Source organism: Leptosomus discolor, chromosome 14 (genome assembly GCF_034619465.1).
Source record: "Leptosomus discolor isolate bLepDis1 chromosome 14, bLepDis1.hap2, whole genome shotgun sequence".
Taxonomy (NCBI): Eukaryota; Metazoa; Chordata; class Aves; order Leptosomiformes; family Leptosomidae; genus Leptosomus; species Leptosomus discolor.
In genome coordinates this window covers 8441768-8457592 of record NC_141404.1, presented here as the reverse complement: position 1 = coordinate 8457592, position 15825 = coordinate 8441768, and the positions used below count along the sequence as shown (strand labels likewise).

Sequence of the window (15825 nt, the reverse complement as noted above, 5' to 3'; positions counted from 1 at the left end):
TGCCTCGCCCGCCTGCGGGGGCTGCGGGGCCGGCTGGGCGCCGCCCTGCCGTTGGTATGGTTACGGCAGCCATCGCCGCACTGCGGCGGCGCGGCGCGAGCGCGGCGGCGGTTGTGAGGGCCGAGGCGGCGGGCTCGGGCGGCGTGGCCTGCGGGGGGGAAGGGCGTCCAGTACCGGGCTGCTGTCGACGGCCCTCGCTCTCCCTCTCGGGCCCTTGGCGCGATTGATCCGCGAACGTAATTGCCCGAGTGGAACGAGGCGCTGGCTGGAACCAAGCGGCGGTGAGAACATGGCGGTTGCTTGAGGCGGCCCCTGCCAGCCCTCGCCGCTGCAGCACGCGGGTTGGATTCTTGTATTACAAAGCAGTGACGGCGAAAGGAGTGGGAATTGCCCTTACAGCTGCTCAAGCAGTCCTGTAACCTTCAAGTGACTCTTCACTGGCAAAATATTTACAGAATGGTTGTTCTATGTTGTGGTCCAATCTGCATTTCATAGCTTTGAAAAAAAGTTAAATCAGTAATACTGGTGCAGCTGTAACTTGCCAAAAGCTCACCAAACTCATAATCTCTGAGAAACGGTTTTCAACTTTTCCACATGATTAAATCTAAACCTAAAAATCTAGTAAAAATTGAGACCTCCATGTAGCAAAAGTAAGTTTATTGACAACACTTCTGTCGTGGTAGTTCTGAGGGACTTGGAGGTAATTCACAGGCACCGCTTCCTATTAGCCCTGCGGTCTGCCCACCACAAGCTGAAACCGCTGCCTGGAGGAATTGTTATTAGAGAAATAACTTAAAATACACACGTGTGTAATAATTAAGGAAAGACTGATAACTTTCCATGCAGTTATGTGTTGGGTCTGTTTTTTTTTTTTTTTTTTTAGTCAAATACATTATAGGGGGAAAAATCTTTACATAAGACAGTAGATGTTCGGAAGAAAAATACACGTTGACATATTCAGTAATGGCAAAGGATAAGAAGAAAGATGGCAAGAAGGCAGAAAAATCTGTATGTCCTCCTCCTATTCCTGCACAAGATACTGCAGCTGAGAGTAGTTCAACAAAGCTGACAGATTTGCAGACTTTGGTAAATGGAATGGAAGAAACACAAGCAAATCCAGTGATATCAGATAAAGAACCAGAGGAGGTAGAGGACCCTCCGGTCCAAGATGTTAGTCAATACTACAAGGAGCCTGTTCTTACTGAAGTTACTGTAAAAAGGTATGCTTGTTACAAACACATTGGTGAAATCAAAAATTCTCAAATTTAAGTATCTCTAGGGTACCCAGTTTCGTACAAACACGGATTTGACTCTTGATTTGAGGCAGTGAATCAAGTTATTTGGACCTAGTAGCCATGACGCCTTACAAGTCTGGTATGTGGAATTCTGCTGCTTTCTTGCACCCTGGAGTGTTGCTGGCAGTCTTCTGCCTGCCAAAAGTCTCGTTCTTTTAGCTTGTTCACTTACAGTGAAGTTTTGTTTAAGTATACAGGCAGTTGGTGAAGAAAATGTAGTTATGTCATTTAATGTTAATTTGTTGCTGCCTTTTAATGTCTAGGGCTGCTCATGTCCCTTAAGAGTATCCTAAACTGAGGAAACAGGTGAATGGAAGTGTCAACTGAATCCTTTGGTAGCTCAAGGGGACTACAAGTAATGTTTCACACTGACAAGGTTACCTGATTGTAAGACAGTAGATGCTACTAGTGTGATTTGTTTTGTTAATTGTCATATCGGTTTGATGTGACACAACAGTTACATGAAATATTACAAAGAAGGTGCAAAAAATTGGTAATTTTGTTGTAGTTAATTTTTCTAGACAAGATGCAGCAACTGGCCTATGTAGACCATGGGAAATCAAAGGTCATTTATTGTCTGTCTGTTGTGATTCAAGTCTACTGGCAGTGACTTGAAATCTTCACCTTTAGTTTGTTTTCCTTGTAGCTATGAAGGTGAAAAAGTCCGTGGATTTTATGAGGGTGAAGGATTTGCGTATTTTGAGGGGGGAAATACATATAAGGTGAGTGTATAAATTAAAAAGTAGTAGTGGATCAACTTCTTTAGAACAGGCAGGCTATCTATGTCTTTTAATGTAGGTGGGGGTTGAGCACTCAGAATGTGTAAGCATTGAAAGCTCAGCTGGTTTCTGGCATTAAAACTTCATTTGAAATTAGTAGTTGGGGGGGAATTAATATGTCATTGTTTTGAAATCTTAGTCAGTGTAAGTCAGTTGTGATAATGAATTTGCAAGCAATGCTATTCTCTTCATTTTGAAGGGCATGTTTTCTGAAGGGCTAATGCATGGACAAGGGACTTACACATGGGCTGATGGAGTGAAGTATGAGGTAAGGTGCAATTTAACTTTTAACTGAACACAATTACAGCCAATTAGATATGCAAATTCAAGGAAAGTAGATAAGTTGCAGTAATTGACTCAGTACATATGGCAACTGCAGAACTATGGCAGTGACTTAAATCATGAGCCTGACTTCTAGATAGCTGGGGAACAGTGAGTCTCAGTTTTTTAAATGTTGTAATATAATCTTTTAGGGAACGTTTGTTAAGAACGTGCAGATGTTTAATGGCTGGTATACATGGAATGATGGCAGCGTTTATGAAGGATCAATCAAGAACGGAGTTAGGCATGGATTTGGATTTTTCAGGAGCGGTACTCATCCTGTTTCTTACGTTGGCTATTGGTGTAAAGGCAAAAGACATGGAAAGGCAAGTATGAACACCAAATGGTGTTGGGTGACTACCTTCTAGAACAGCAAGCACTCTTGTACACAGGTTTTGCAAAAACTCTCTGTGCCGTGGCATGGTTATATGCTGTGTAGAGATTTGTTTTACCCAAGGATCTTCTTTGAAGTTGTGAATGCCAGTTAAAACAATTGGGATGGGATCTTGTTTGTAGTAGAAGGGATGAATGGTATTCTAAAAGAGTAATTGGCCTGTTACGTGGTTTGTCCTTTTTGCTGCTCCAGGTAGACAATGACAAAGTCGAAACTGACAACTGCATCAGCGGCCACGTAACAATTAGCTTCCTAGTAATGACAAAGTGATCCCGTCTCCCAAGCGTGTTAAGCAGATCAAGTATGATAATTACAATTAAGACTTTCTTATCTAGTGCAAGTTAGGTCTAGTTCTAACTTTTTAAAGGCAAGTAGTGCTCTTATCTGTTTCTGTTTTGTGGATCCAGATTGAGACACTCTTCTGGGCCTGACATTTTGAAGACCAATGCTCAGCATGTGAGGAAAACCCATTCTAATCACATGGGGTTTTTTTGTTCTGTGTCACTAATGAGACACAAAAGTCACACAGGCTGCTGTGAAGGGTCACCAGTGCAACATTCTGTTCAGTTTGTTCTCAAGAGAAAGACAGAATGATTAACACTGTAGACCTACTGTTGGAATGTGAACTCTGAGTCAGAAAACTGATCTACCTCAGTGTGGCTGCTGTGATTAAGTTGCCAAATTTAGCTCCCTGAAAGTATTTCCAAGTGTTTTGAAAAACATGGTAGATTTTAACGTTGTGTAATATGGTTTGGTTTTTTTTTTGAACACTTGATCTTTTTTAAGGTCTTAACTAATATTCATCAAAAAAGGTTGCTTTTTTATTTAATTTTATCACTTCAGTTGCTTTTGGTACAGTGTCTCAAAGTGACTATGAAAAGAGTGTAGTTACATGTAGCTTATAGAATTTTTATGCAATATTTTATTAATATAGATGAATATTTAGGTATTTAAATTGACTATACTGTTTGTTTCAGGGTACCATTTATTATAATCTGGAACATACCTCTTGGTATTCAGGTGACTGGGTAAATAACGTCAAAGATGGATGGGGAATGAGATGGTAAATGTGATAGCACTTGTTCTTCATTTTTTTTTATTTTACATGTATTATCATACAGTTTCTCTAATTGTTTAAAATGGATACAAATGCTACATTTCATAGTAGTGTGTACTTTCTGCAGTAGAATAAATTGTACAAAGTGCTTTATAGTAATAAAATAGACCTTCTCTATAACTTCCATTTTTATGTTGACATATTTCTACTGATCATTCCCACAAAAGAATGTCTAAAGACAAAATCCAAAGTCAGTTTCGGTAAAACACAAATCAACATTTAAAACCAAATAAACTCGATTGTTTCAAACAGATGGAGCTGCTTTCATGAATAAATTAATTATTTGTGGGATTATATGTAAAAGAATATTTTGATTAGCTATGGTGAAGACTGGAGAAAAAAAGAACTGGTTAATATTTTTACAGGGGTTTGTGAGTTAAAAGTAGGAGGTAAATAGTTGGTACAATCAAACCTCTGTATCCATGTCACGGTAAAATAACTTTCAAAGTAATGCTTATATTTAGCATTAATAAATGCTAATTTTATTAGCAGTGAGGTTTTGCATAAACTTTCGTTTCATTAGATCAACTTAGAATTCAGTATGAATGTGTTGTTTACTTTTATTTTGCAGCTATAAGTCGGGAAATATCTATGAAGGTCACTGGGAGAAAAATGTACGTCATGGAAAAGGAAGAATGAGATGGTTGACTGCTAATCAAGAGTATATGGGACAGTGGGTGTATGGCATACAGGTAAATAATTTCTTCCCCAGCAACCTCTTTAGTTCAGTATTCTCTCTGTTACTGTAGTAAAACAGGACAAGGAGTTTTGTGCAATATCAAAGGAGCTTTGTATGATATTTGCCAGTTGAGATAGCGGAAATATGCTGTTTATTGTAAGTTGATTCTCGTGTTAGCAATATTCAAATTGTTTAATGGCTTTTGACTTAGTCTTTCAAAATCATAATTTAATTCTCTCATGAAAATGTAAACTTTTTTCATAAAAAAAGAAAAAAAAAATTAAAATTTAAGCATGTTTGACTATACTGAGCTTGAGATGTGACTTCAGCAGCGAATATACGTGATGATTTACTTCTGTGTCACCTGTAAAATATTCGACCACGCTGTTCCCTCTTGTAAAAATGTTACGATGGAAGGAGATGATTTCTGGCATTTTCTGTTCCTTTGGTTTATTATTCTGTTGGAAAACGAATGTGAGCTACTTCCTGTGTCTTTTCACTCTGCGTGAAGTTGCCAAGGAGTCCAGCTTCTAGAGCACTGTGGCTCTCTGTCTGGCATGGTGTTCCTCACCCGGCTGTTCGGCATTACAGTCAAAAGGATTCAGGCAGGAGGGATATCTTTAGGAGTTCTGTTGTTAGAGCTTGCTCAAGTATGTTGATTTGCTATACCTCTGAACACTTTTCCCCTGCACCTTTGTAGAATATACAAGTATGAACTGGGTGCTCTTATTTAAGAGATTTGCCAGCGTGACTCTTAAAGGTACCTGGGTGGTTCTCCTTTTTGAAAGTCTGGACCTGTAGCAATAGTAGCTTTTCTGAAGACTTTTTTTTTTTTTTTTTTACACACACACGATTTTTTTCAGCATGGATATGGCACCCACATATGGTTTTTGAAGAGAATGCCTATGTCTCAGTATCCTTTGAGGAATGAATACGTAGGTGATTTTGTAAATGGGGAACGACATGGATGTGGGAAGTTCATCTATGCCAGTGGAGCAGTGTACGATGGTGAATGGGTTTGTAATAAGAAGCATGGCAAGGTGAGTACTGACAAGTAGTGAGACCAAGCTACAGACAGCTCCAGAGGAGACTATTCTGCTCTGTATTAGTAGGTCTCTAGATTTCCGTACAGAAAACTACGTTCAATTTGCATTGTGTATGGAATCACAACGTAAAGGGCAGAGTCCGCTGAAAGCAGTAGGAGTCCTGCCAAGGACCTTGCTGCGCCACAGATTTGACTCTGTGGTTAGATGTGTGTTGTGTGGATAAAGAAATAATGTTTTGCTGTGGAGGTTTTCAGTGCGGCAGGTGCATCTTGATTTTTGCAGTGGCTGGTCAGTATTTCACTCTTACACTGTGAGCTGTATGGGTTTCAAGCTATCCTTGCACAGAGATGTTCTCACATTAACAGACTGTTTTAAAAAACCTGTGAGTGGAGTGTGCCACATACGCAAACTAGAGATTGCAAACAAGTCTTTCTATGTGGGGGGGAAATGTTTTTTCCTCAAAATACTTTTAAAAATCAAACATATGTAGGCAGTTCTTCATCCCAGCAGTGTGCTTCAATTAGCAGATGACAAAGTACTTTATAAAAGAGGGTAGTAAAAATGATTTTGCTTTATGTCATATATTGCATTTTAGCCAAGATTCTTAAAAGGAAATTTGATTGAGAGCGTTAGTATTATTTTTTCTGATGTTTGATTTATATTTATATTGAAGTTAATCAAATTAATCTGTTTACAGGGCAAGTTTGTCTTCAAGAATGGTCATGTTTATGAAGGAGAGTTCATAGATGATCATATAGTAGAGTATCCTGCTTTTGGAGTGGATGCAGTGAATGCAAAAGAGCTGAATGCCACTTGTACAGGAAGTCATTTTGGTGCTGGTAAGCAGGTTAAGAAAACAAATTCTACTCGGTTCACATTTTGTTGTTCCTTTTTCCTATAATGTGAAACTGTCATACTTACTCAAGAGCCAGACAAGTTTCTTCAAAGAACTTTGATAAAATGAGTTACCTTAATAATTGACTTTTGCTCCCATGCTTCTTGTTTCCTGTACATGACACTTTGAGTTGAGCAACACGTCCACACTACATTTTATAATGCTTTTGGAACACTATTGTCTGAGAGTTTCATAACTTGAGTTAATATCTGCATTTCCTTTTGACTAGGGCTTGGATTTGACAAAACTACTCTTCAGTTGTTATGCTGTCGATTATGAAATCTTTACTCCTTACTATAAAGTCTGTTATTCTCAGTTTGAAGTCAGTAAGATAAGAAGGAATAGTGTATGTTTTGTTTTGAGTGTGTGTATATATATTTTTAGCTTCTTTTCAGTTTATTCTGTTTTATTTTATTTGCATGGTAGAAAATATCGCAATCAATAATGGCTCAGAAGGTACTTATGTTCTGGGATCAAATATTGGGTTGGATATATCTTCAGTGCTTGACTTATTGCCAAGGGAAGAGAGACATGAAGAACTGAAACAAGTAAGAGGCTACTGTTTGATATTTTCAGTTTCCCCCCACAGTGTGTTTCATATTATTTTATTTCTGGTTTATTTGTATTGAAGTAACTATTTCCATTAAAGAATTATTCAAAAATCTGAAGGCTGTGAAAACAGAAAAGCAAAAACATTGAATAGACAGTATTGCTTCTTCCTGAGCTTCTACTAGAAGACAACAGAAATTTGTTAATATATCTGGAAGGGCATTCAGCAACTAGCTTTAGCTATTGTGAAGTTCGTCTGCTGACAGAGGCTGATGTATTTTATCAGTCACCAAAAAATATATATTATAACTACATTTGAGTAATGCTCTCATGAACACTTAACCAGGGATATGCTCTTGGAAGTTACAACATCGAAAGAATTATATGCCCAGTTACAGGATCAACACAAGCTGATCCCTACTTGCTGTGAGACAATGTTGAAAACGTATCCTGCTTTATTTAGGTAGAATTTGCTGTGTTGAGGCATATTACAGAACTGAGAAGAGTTTACACCTTCTACAGCGGCTTAGGCTGTGATCCTTCTCTTGACAACACCTACGTCATGACTAAGCTCCAATTTTGGAGATTTCTGAAGGACTGCCGCTTTCATCACTCCAACATAGCTCTTGCTGAAATGGATCGGATATTAAGTGGTTTGTATTTCTGTTGATGCGGGTCTAGAATCTCGGAATTTTAATAGTAGGCTGTGGAGAGCGGAGTGCCAAGTTCTACTGATAGCTCAGCACTAGTAGCTGAGTGGCCCTGGATGTGTACCTCTGCCTCTGAGCTCTCAGTGGATGCATTAACACTTCTCTAGGTACTTCAGGTGCTTAGGGGAGAAAATGCAAAATTAAAAAAATGTTCTAAAGAGCCATCTATTAAAAACTGTTTTCACCCCTGGTCTTGCATTACTATTACATCTAGTTTTAGAGGTCTGAGAAAGAGAAGTGGAAGTAACAAATCTTTTTCTATTTTTTTTTACGTTTTTTTCTTCCATAGAGACAGTTAATCAGTTTAGACCTGCAGTGAGATGTGCTGCAGTGTCCCTAGTATGTGAAGTGTTTAACTCCAGCTTTGCTTCCTCTTTCGTTCCTATATATATTTCTAGAAAGACAGAATTTGATAAGATTCAGCTATAGGTGGATGGTTCTGCCTTGACCTGCTTGTTTGGAAGTGACGCTGTGTCTGGTCTGATTCTTCCAGGACTGTTGTTTGCTGTGATAGGTACAGATGGAAAGGATAAGAAAGGCTGACAAGTCAATAAGCCTGTAAGGATTTTAATGGACATAATAGCAATAGAGATTTATTTTTTTCAAATTTTTTAGGCGATAATACATCACTTGAGGAGATACATTGTCCACATGAGACTTTACTGTTCAGAACGTTTTTATCTTACCTTATTCGACTAGCATTTTGTATCTATCATGAAGAGCACAAGTAAGTCTCATCATTTAGTGAAATTTATTTCGGTGTAATCAGTTTGGGTCTTCCCAGACAAGAGTGTCTTTGTTTCAACTGCAGAGAGAAAGGTGCCTATCTGCATAAGTGTTTCTTAGAAATGATGTCCAGTAATGTTATTCCTGCTGCCTGTCGCATCCAAGGTAAGTAATGGTATTTGGTGTGGTGCAGAATTTGTCAATTAGTACCACGTACATCACAGTTTTATTGTAACAGTTATTTCTTTTCCCAATTAATTTCCAAAGGTATCTTATTTTCTGAAGAACGATGTACAGTTATTGCTATGAGCCACATTGACAAATGCTGGGAAATATACAGAGCTTTTTGTAGACCGAGTACCAGACATCCCTTTGAACCCACAATGAAAATGAGGCACTTCCTTTGGATGCTGAATGTAATAATCTAAACTCTTTTTTTTTTTTTTTTTTTAATTTTATTTCACAGAATCATAGAATGGTTTGGGTTGAAAGGGACCTTAAAGATCATCTAGTCCAACCCTCCTGCCATGGGCAGGGACACCTTCCACTAGACCAGGTTGCTCCAAGCCCCATCCAGCCTGGCCTTGAACACTGCCAGGGAGGGGGCAGCCACAGCTTCTCCAGGCAACCTGTGCCAGTGCCTCAGCACCCTCACAGTGAAGAGCTTCTTCCTTACATCTAACCTAAATCTCCCCCCTTTCAGTTTGAAACTGTTACCCCTTGTCCTATCAGCACACTCCCTGACCAAGAGTCCCTCCCCACCTTTCCTGCAGCCCCCTTTAAGCACTGGAAGGCTGCTCTAAAGTCTCTCCAGAGCCTTCTCCAGACTGAACACCCCCAACTCCCTCAGCCTGTCCTCCTCTGGACCCGCTCCATTTTGTGTGATTAGGTGCACTTCATTTGTTCAGTTTATATGAGCATTTTAAAATACTCCGTGTGGTTTCTGCACAGTTGAAAAGGTAGGAGTGATGTTATTTGTACCAATTGTCCAACAAACGTTAAAGGGACAGTTGTTCTACAGATATTATTTATGTACTTTTGCAGGATTGAATGCTGATTTCATACTTGATTGTTTCAAATAATCAAATCTTAGACAAATGTGTTTTAAGGGAATAAAAGTATTTTTGCTGGCTTTTTTTTCCCTCCTGTTAAATGTCTATATGAAAATGTCTTACTGGTAGAACTCAAAGACTGGCAGGTTTTGAAATAACACAGTAAACCATTTTAATAATGTATTAATTGAATATACTGCAAGGTGAACATGTGATGCTTTTTTAATATTCAGTAATTCAGGGGCAGATCAAGATTACACTGAAGCTAGTGAACAGTTCCCATTGATATGCGTGGGTTTTGGATCACTATCACTGTTAAATCCAAGCCTTTTTTTAATTAAAAAAAAAAAAATAAAAGTATCATGCGGCAAAATGACTTCAGTAGGGCCAGAATTCCATTCTGTCATTAATTACATATGTGGAAGTGTCATTTGAAACCACTAGAAATTTTGACACAGGCCTTAAAAGGAGTTCGATTAGGTCCATGTGGGAATGCCTCAAGTGCTGTTAACATGCAACTATTATTCTTATCCAGGATTTTAAACTTCTCAGCAAACAATTGACTGCTTCAAGACTTGTGGAAATACTTGCCAAAGATGGTCCTTTTCTACACGATAGCAGTAGTACCAGCCTGGAGCCGGAGGTGTGTACGGAAGAAAAACTATCATAGTTCATTGATACAGGAACAATTAAAATTACTTTAAAAATGAAATGCTGCAAATTCTGTCCTATCTGCTAGGAGGAAAGTGAATTATTTGAAAAAAAAATAGAGCACAAACTTGAGCCTCTGTTTTTGTCTTCCTTTATTCTGCCTGTATCTTCTAGTTTAGCTCGTGCACTTCTAGGTTTTACTTATTATCTTGCCCTTCTTGGTACAGTCTCAGCACTCCTGACTATACAGGTAACTTCTTCAGAGTACTGTAACCCAGAGGGTGAAATACCATTTCTAGGAGACTGGTCTCTTGTAAGTGACATTATTGAATTATTGTTTTACAGTGTCTGATAAACTGAACACACAGTGTTAAGCCTTACTAAGGGATTTCTGGAAGCATCATATGCAATTAAACGTTTCAGGTAGTATCAATAGTTGAGTGTTGTTTGTTAGAGAAATTTCTTGTAACTCCAGATACAGCAAAAATCTATGCAGTATTTTATTTAAATACAACTTGTATAAGGCATAACACAGTATATCACCTCCTGAATTTTTTGAGCTTTTGTTGTTTTCAATTTTTCTTCAGAAGAAGGGATGTTTGACTGACAAACGAGGCCAGTGAGGCTTCACAGTTACTTTTGAGTTCTTTGCTTGCTCAGGTACATGTAAATGAAGGGATTTTGCAAAAATGAATTAATTAATCATGGTGTTTGTTTTACTCTAGTTGGTTTTTCTTGAATTTGTTGAAGCTCTTCTTGAGTGTGCGTTGGTGTATGTTACCAGTGATATGATTAAGGAGCAAGTAGCTCATGATAATCAGAAAAGAAGTAGCTTTAGAATCAAGGGTCTCTCCGAGGGAACAACAAATGTGTCTCTGTACCCAGAATATTCTCTCCCCCAGGTAAAGTTGATGCAGATGTGTTAATTATTATCTTTTGTCCATTTAGAGGGCAAAGTTGGGCCCTGCAAATGTTCCATGTTTCCTGAACATAGAAACCAATTTCCTCTTTTTGCATTTTGTAATTTGATTTGGTCCTTGTGCTTTTTCTGTTTGTTGCTACCTTAGATTGTAACATTAGTATAGACAGTTTTAACACATTGGCACATTTTTCTAGGTAACTGTAAATACACATAAAGTACTTGCAAGTCTGGTGTGCGAAGGGGAATTGACAAATTGGTTGACTGGTGGAAGATATGCCCCTCCTGCTTTAAGTCAAATGTCTAAAATTGCCCCATAAAAATGGCATTACAATTGTATGTAGCAAGACTTGCTGTTTCCCAGCAGTTAAGCTACGCTCTTTCCTTCGCTAAACTTGAATAAGGATTTTTTTCGTTGTAAGATGCTGCCTGCGACAACGGTGCAGTTTGGATGTACGGGGTAGCTGAAGGCATGAATTAGACTTGTTGTTATTTGGAATTATGCACCAGATGAAAGTATTTTTATTAATTCAAAGAGCATTCACAAATGCCTAATTTACAGTTTCTCAAAGCCAGTAGTGCCACTGAACACCACCACTTCCCATTCTCTGGCCAATTTTTCCCATCCTATGAAATCCATTCCCTTGCATCACTGGAAGCAGTAGTGCAGTTGCACAGCGAAATGGTCCAGTTAAAATAGTACATTTTCCAAGACCAAAAGAAAATCTTAATTTAAAAGGTAGTGAATGTGAAATTCTTCTTGTTTGCTTTTTATTAGTGCACGTACAGCAGAAGTGTAATTGGTACAGACATAAATGATGATGTTTCCAAGGCAGCTGACCTTTTTACTTCCTCAAGGTTGTCTTCAAGCACAAGTGTCATATCACAAGACGAAATAAAGAAACATGAGGTATGTAAAAAGCCCACACTGAAAGATGGAGCAGAGGGTTTGCAATTCATGAGTGACAGAGTAGCCAAGGTAGTTTTTAAGTTTTGAAAGGGACTAGAATTCCATCTGATATTAAATACAATGTGTTCCCATGCTGGATGCACGGATGACCCTAGGAGTGGTGGATTTCCGTTGCTAACAAAAGCATTCGCTTCCACACATATACTCAGCTATTGTTATTTAGAATATTGGGTGGGATCTTCTACATTAACTACAACAGTGGTGAACAAAGGTACAGTTTTATTCATAAGGGGACTGAGAGACTGAGAAGTGGGCAGAGGGATTTAAAGCACTGGGGGAGGTAACTAATGTAATTCCTAAAACACTTTGAGAATTCTTCCAGCAAACTTTTCACCTTCACTGCCTTTACAATTTTGTAGCCAATTATTAGTCATACAGTAATGAGATTCTTGATATTCCAAGAATAAATATGTTCTGTTTGAGCTCTGTGATTTCAGGGTAGGATAGTAAGGATTACGATTTTGTACGAGAATCGTTGAAATCTTAGAATTTGGAAACTTCGTGACTTCTAGAAAATGTACCAACACTTGAAAAACAGAACTATGTTTGACCTGAGTTTTTGTGAGACTTACTGTTACTCATCTGAAAAGAGTGGCATCACCAGGCTGCACAAGATACTTGGGATGGCAGTTGGAAAGAGTTCAAAGCATCCTTCTTAGATACACTCTTGAATGTTGTTCTCTCCTTCCGCTCAGTATCCTGGAGTGCATTTCTATAGTCAGGAATACAAATGCACTATTGTTTCCTCAGGAGCAGATGAATAATGGTATGTAGAGCAACATGTAGGTACAGAGGGACGTGTCTAAGAGCAGGAGCTTTCATTCTCTGTACTTCTGTCTTTCCCTAGTTCTGAAATAGGATAATCCTACTTCCCTGGCTGGTATCAAAGGTAAAGCGTTATGACTGCTCTGTTAATACTTCAAAGTGTGAAACGCTATTTCAATTTAAATGTTTTGAAATAGGCATAATTGCAGCAAGCATTAGTTGGCAGAACACTTTGGAGACAGGAATTTGCATGACTCAAATGGACATATGATTACTAATTTGAATATGAGTCCAGGCATTTAGTAACTGAATATAAAACTTCTTGCCAGCCGCTGAGACCTTGTGAAGACAGACGGCATCCTCTTCGAGAATTCCAGCTGGGTGAGTACAGTTACCATAAGCAAGTACAAGCAGTGGTGCTAGAGGAGCTTCACTCTACAACTTTAAAGACAATTAAAACAGTAGCTGATAACTGAAACAGCTGGATGTATCGCTGTTACAGAGGGCAGCTGCATTCAGTTTGGCAATTATGACAAGGTTTACCTTTAGCTTTCCACACCTGCTCTACACAGATAGCTGGGCAGGTTTGAGTCTCTGAACTTCTTGTGCTTTTTAATTAGAAGCTGTCCAATTTTCCTTAAAGATAACTTAAAGGCTTTATTGTTGCTGTTCTGTCCCGCTCATTTGGGCATGGAAAGGGGAGATTGAACTCAGCACTCTGCCTTCATTATAAACAAACTTTTCATCAGTACAGAAGTATTTCAACCACAGGTCTAGCTGTAAGGTCAGATGACAATTTATATTTGTGCTGAAGATCAAACCTGATGCTTAATGCACAGAATTACAGACAGTGATTTTAATTTTCTTTCTTTGCAATATCGGATGCTATCTTCTCGTTTCACACATCTCATGGAGATATCAAAGATGTTCCATCATTGTTCAGCCGTGATGCAGAAAAAGAACAAGATTTCTGCCCAGTGAAGGAATTGACAGGTAAAGCAGTCCTACTCTTTTAGGACTAACACACAAAAAAAAAATCCCTCGTAGCTCTTGAATTGCAAATATTTTAATTGTATATGCAGATTTCAGCTTGTCACAAGAGGGCAGTAAATGAACATTAATTCTGGAGGAAGATTTTTTTTTTTTTTCCTAAAGAAAACTTTTAAAATGAAATTGAAACTTAATAATTATGATGTTTCAGTATCGGTGCTGCATTTTATTTGTAGGGCATCTATAAGCTCTAATTTGTATTTGCTTTATGAGAAGCTTAATCTACAAGCCTGCCCTTTTTTTTCTTTAATGTCTTGGACAAATAAAAGATATCACTGCTATGTCTTGCTTCTTTTACTTAATATAATACTTAATATAAGAATTATTATTAATAGTGTGGCACCATCAGCTGGGATAAGATGTTTTGTAACAGGCCAACATTTATGCAGAAGAGAAATCAGCAAGAGCATTTTCATTTTTATACCATCTCCCTTCTGGCTGATTAGCCAGATCTCATCTGGGTTGGTTTTTGTGCTTGTTAAATCTTTTCTACAGATAAAGAACCCAGATCCATAGGTGGACAAGGATCTTTGTGTAGGCATCAGCTCTTTCACTGAAATCTGATGACTGAAAATTTACAGATCTGAAAAAACAGTTTCTTAAAGAACCTGCAGAAGAGCCCCCACCTATTTTTGACAGTGCTGACACTTAGATGCTTGCATGCAATTCTCTTCTGTTAGGTAGTCATGTTCATTTCGCCATTCCCCCATGCACAGGAGTCATGGATACTGAACTGTTATCAGATTACTGCAGAAGACCTTTATCATAGGATTAAAGGGGAAAGTTCATATTCTTTTGATGCCATTCCCAGGGACAAGGCACTCTGAAAACCCACAGAAGGGCCATCCCCTTTCACAAGCATCAGTTAAACATTTCTCACAGTTGCCATCTTCTGTACCATGCAGAATCCAGACTTTCCCCTTGCAGGGTATCAGATTTGAAATATTATAGTCCAAAACACATCTGAAATACAAGTGACCTGCTAAATAGACATGTTTAATTTACACTTTGCAGATGAACCAAAAGAAGCCAAAACTGCACAAGATGACGAATTTAGTCTGTGGATGTGGCAGGTGCAGATCTTTTTTACAACTAAGTTCTTTCCTGCCTACCAGCATGAAAAAGTGCTGAGGGAAAAAATAAAAGAAAATCGAATATGGGATGCTGAATTAGCTGAGCTGAGAAAGATCAAGGATGAGGAGCTGGCACAGTGAGTGTTGTATCTTGAAGTACTGTTCTCTCTTGTATTCTACTAACAAAATTATTGAAAATGAGAAGTGTGCTTTAATAAAGTAGTATGGCATACTGTAACTGGGAAAACAAACTCATCCAGGTAGAATAAGCCACATACAGAATGTAACTTGACTTCTGTTACTGTCAGGAGTAACAAATACAGGCTGCTTTCAGGTTACAGAACTCTTGACTCTGGTATTGCCTGGCACTTGAGCCCTGCTCTGTGTAAAGGCAGTTAAGACTTTTTTTTTTTTTTTTTTTTACATACTGTAAATCAGACTTGAAGTGGTAACTAGACAGATTTTCTGCTTCTCTACAGTGTGACAGTTTATACTGCACATACTGTGAATATAGCTGTGGCTTTTCAGCCAGTATAAATCTGTTATCCGTTCCCCCCCTTGCAGTACATTAAATTTAAACTTTGTTCACTCAGACTTATTGCTGGAAGAGAAGCAGAAGAGGCAAAAAGGCAAGAAGCAGCTGCAGCAGAAAAAACATTTGACTCCACAAGTGCAGATTTTAAGGAGTTACAGGAGCCGGTTACACAGTTAGTACTCCCTCTGAAGGAAGAGGCACGCCCCATTGTTACCAAAGTGCCTGCTGGCAAAAGGAGAAAGAAGAAATAAATATTCTGATGAGAACTACTGAGGCTTCAAGTATGTACTCTTTGAATA

The 15825-nt window shown here is 38.5% G+C and overlaps 1 protein-coding gene across 1 annotated transcript; it reads left to right on the top strand.

Annotated features, from left to right (window-relative positions):
• Nucleotides 1–963: 963 nt before the first annotated feature.
• On the top strand, nt 964–15778 carry LOC104346012 (radial spoke head 10 homolog B). Its single transcript, XM_086473077.1, has 18 exons — nt 964–1220; nt 1942–2017; nt 2274–2342; nt 2548–2721; nt 3767–3852; nt 4478–4598; nt 5449–5625; nt 6329–6470; nt 6953–7074; nt 7539–7728; nt 8401–8512; nt 8597–8676; nt 8779–8927; nt 10099–10206; nt 10940–11116; nt 13198–13249; nt 14933–15128; nt 15585–15778. Exons 1-18 carry the CDS (start codon nt 964–966, stop codon nt 15775–15777), a joined length of 2481 nt encoding a protein of 826 aa, XP_086329203.1. The 3' UTR covers nt 15778.
• The last annotated feature ends 47 nt before the right edge of the window (nt 15779–15825 follow it).

Excerpts from the sequence above, each read along its gene's own strand:
- LOC104346012 (XM_086473077.1), top strand. The coding sequence starts at position 964 with ATGGCAAAGGATAAGAAGAAAGATGGCAAGAAGGCAGAAAAATCTGTA. Across the intron at positions 3,853-4,477 it reads GATGGATGGGGAATGAGATG|CTATAAGTCGGGAAATATCT; the intron begins GTAAATGTGATA and ends TTTATTTTGCAG. Across the intron at positions 7,729-8,400 it reads AATGGATCGGATATTAAGTG|GCGATAATACATCACTTGAG; the intron begins GTTTGTATTTCT and ends CAAATTTTTTAG.